At 42.8% G+C, this 3,365-nt stretch overlaps 1 protein-coding gene across 8 annotated transcripts in view; it reads right to left on the bottom strand.

The window, feature by feature from the left end:
- Positions 1–1,474: 1,474 nt before the first annotated feature.
- ntng2a (netrin g2a) overlaps positions 1,475–3,365 on the bottom strand; it is a 14,052-nt gene continuing 12,161 nt past the window's right edge. For 6 of the 8 annotated variants that reach the window (XM_016664207.1, XM_016664212.1, XM_016664208.1 and 3 more), the window contains 4 exons: positions 2,759–2,926; positions 2,405–2,548; positions 2,240–2,329; positions 1,475–2,155 (listed from right to left, as the gene is read on the bottom strand). In XM_016664207.1, the coding sequence (XP_016519693.1) occupies positions 2,025–2,155; positions 2,240–2,329; positions 2,405–2,548; positions 2,759–2,926 (533 nt within the window). In that variant the 3' untranslated portion in view covers positions 1,475–2,024. Of the gene's footprint in view, positions 2,179–2,239; positions 2,330–2,404; positions 2,549–2,758; positions 2,927–3,365 lie in introns of all 8 variants that reach the window. The other 2 variants (XM_016664206.1, XM_016664209.1) reach the window with 2 other exon arrangements.

A 3,365-nucleotide genomic window follows, 5' to 3' on the forward strand; every position in this document is an offset into this window, starting at 1 on the left:
TTCCAGAGGGAAGTGACCTCTGCTCCTGTGGTTGAACCATATTGGAATCACTTTCATATTAATATGTCCTGGAAATTTACCTGGCTGCTCCTAAATCACTTTCTTCTCACTAACCAGATAAAAGATTGTCTTTTAAACTCGTACAGTAAATCTGTCCTGTTAAAGTGCATCTACAGAAGTTCAACTCTGACATTGATGTAAACTGTTTGTCCAGTCGGTCACTCGTTTGTTCTGGTTGTTTCCTCATCCTAAAGGATTTTGGCAACATTTTTGGAACTTTGTTGACTCAAAACTATCATCAGGTTTTCAGTTATATTGGAAAAATGTCTTGTTTGGATTTCAACAAAATGAAAAGATGAATTTGAAGAGTTTCTTTATCAATTTATTAATTATTAAGGCTAAATTTCACCAGACAGGAAAAAAAACTGACTTTTCAGTTTTTTAAATTGAATTCAATCAATTTACAATTCAACCTTCAACTAAACAAAAAGCAAAATCAACAACATGGTCTTCAATCAGCTTGGAGTTTTGGATTATTTATTATGTTAATTCAGTTTAACATGAGGCTCTATGTCACATTTGTCACAATTCATACTATTATTTTCTTTATGCAAGACTATTTTGACTGTCATTTTCTGTCTTTCTGTTTTAATTTATGCTTCCCTTGGCATATTCCTCAGCTAGTGTAGTTTAATACTACACTAGCTGAGCGTTGCTGCTTTGTTGTGTCGCGCTGAGCGGCTAACGTTGTTCCTGTTGATTGAGTGTGAAGTCAGTCCCAGAGATCTTCCTTCTTGTTCAGTTCCTAGTTTATTCCAGTCAGATGAAACCATTTGTGAACAAAATGCAATTACTCCAGGATACATGGCAACAGTGTTAACAATGACTTCACCACAGTGGTCAAAAACTTGTATGCCCTTCGGTTTTCACCACCTGTCACCTCTTGGCTCACATACTGGAGGCCACAGCTCCCTCTAGTGCTGTTTACTGTAACAAAGTTCATTTAATTAAAAAAAAGTTCCTATGTTAAATGTTTTTAACCATTTTATTGGCGGCGTACAGACAGGAGGAGCATTGAGTGGCGGTGAGCCAGAGGTTGATCAGTCCAGGTGAGGTGAGGCTCCCTGCTGCCTCAGCTGCTGCACTTCAGAACATTTGAATGGGAAAATGGGAAAATTCTGCAGTTTTGAAGAAAAAATAATAAATAATTTTTTAAGCTAACTGAAAAATAAATACTTTATAGTACAAACCACAGGGTGAAAATAGCAGGTGAGGCTCTGCCTGCCTCTCCTGACCGCACGTCACTGACCTAAAGAGCCCTTGCATGTCATAATTGTTTAAAGTTCAGCATAAATTATATTTTTTAGCATAAAATGAGTTCAAAATCAGAGGTTTACATACTGTCTAAAGTTAAATCTGACCAAACTTGTAGATTAAAATGATCAGTAATGAAAGAATCTGAAGGAGATTATTAATTCCTGGAATCTGTTTATTAATAAAAAGATGGAAATTAATAACTGTTGGTTTAAAAATGCCGATGTCCTTCCTGCTTCCTGTTTGCTTCCTGTCTGGTTCCTGTCTGGTTCCTTCCTCCTTCCTTCTTGCTTCCTGTTCTTCTGTAACTTTTGGACTGATTGTGACATTTTTCATCCGTCCACAGAGGAATGGATTCCTGGGATCATCGGCGCATCGCCAGCAGCAGGAAGTGTTTCAGAGCAGCTGAAGCTCCGCCTTCACCATCGCAGCACCGCCCCATTTTCTCACCGCTGTGGGACACAGGAGCATTCTGGGTAATGTAGTGTTCATGTTGGAAGTGAGATGTATTCAGTCTTGGTTTTTCGATGTTTTCTTTGCTATTCAACACTAAAAAGTCACCTCACAGATGCAACAGTCTGAGAATAATGGCGTGATGTCACTTCCTGTCATACTGCAGAAAAAATGAAGGTCGTAAGCTTTTAATCAGGACCAATTATCTTTATTCCACCTGTGATGTCATAGTGGGTGTGGTCTATAACGGGGCATGGTCAGCTGATGGTGTAGCTGATTAGGATGAAGGTCACTAGGTGAAGCTGTGATGTCACCAATGGGGAGGAGCCCTTTGAGGTCGTAGTACAGCCGCTCTTCTTCGTGCAGACGCTCTGCTCGCAGAACTGACCTGCACACCCAAATGTAACACACCTTTTCTGGTCAGACCCCACACGCAACACCTAGCTGTGACGTCATACAGCTGTACAGCTACCTGTGGAGTTGCCTGGACAGGTGCAGCGCAGGAAGTCGACGCAGGTGCCACCGTTCTGGCAGAGCAGCCGTTCCGAGTCGCAGAGGTTTTCTGAGGGACAGATTAGAGTTCATCAGTCATCAGCTAGCATAGCTTAGGCACCCAGGCAGCTAACACCAAGTGTACCTGTGCACCCGGCTCCGCCTCCTCGCCAGGTGAACCCAGACACACAGGAGTCACAGCGCCGCCCGGTGGCTCCAGCTTTACAGCGACACAAACCGGAGTCAGAGCAGTGAGGAGACGCGCTGCCGTCCGGGTCGCAGTCGCACTCTGAGGACACACTCAGCTTTAGCATTAACATCATTAGCATTAGCTTCATCAGCATTAGCACTAGTCTCATTGTCGTAGGGTGTTAAACATAAATCAACCAGCAGGTGGCGCCACCCATCAGGATCTACTCTTGTTTTCTCTGCGTGATTTTGCCGGCCGGCTGATGATGTCAGAGACCCAGACCGGGTCGATGCGTTTGGTGGTACCGACCCGCACAGATGTTGTCGTCGTCCAGTGGCAGCGAGGCGTTTCTATAGTAACCGAGGCGGCAGTACTGGCAGCTCTGTCCTCGTGTGTTGTGCTTGCAGCTCACACACGTCACCACATTGATGAAGTCAATGTAGCTGCAGCGGTTGGAGTGACCGTTACACTCGCAGTCTGGAGGACACACACACACACACACATTAGAGCCTGGACTCACCTGAAGCCCCGCCCACTGTCAGTAAAACTTTATTTATAGGGTCAAGTGGAACATAATCTCTTAAAACATTTAACAGACAAACCATGAAATGGTCAAATAATTATTGGTAATAAAAGGAAAAGAAATGAAAGAAAATATGGAGGAAAATGGAAACAGAAGATTTATGAATATTTATAAGGAAACAAAAAAATAAATAGAAATAAATAGAAGAATTATTCATAGAAATGAGTCCAATCTCTGCTGGCCTTCAGGAAGGGTTCTGGATTTCACTGAGCCGACAAGAACTGTTCCAAAAGAAAAGCTCCATTCTAGAGGAATTGATCGAGAAGAACCGCTTTAGAAGAACTGTTCCGTTCTCGAGGAACCGATCCCAAGGAATTGTTCTAGAGGAACCGA

The sequence above is a fragment of the Poecilia formosa genome, unplaced genomic scaffold (assembly GCF_000485575.1).
Source record: "Poecilia formosa unplaced genomic scaffold, Poecilia_formosa-5.1.2 Scaffold473, whole genome shotgun sequence".
Lineage (NCBI taxonomy): Eukaryota > Metazoa > Chordata > Actinopteri > Cyprinodontiformes > Poeciliidae > Poecilia > Poecilia formosa.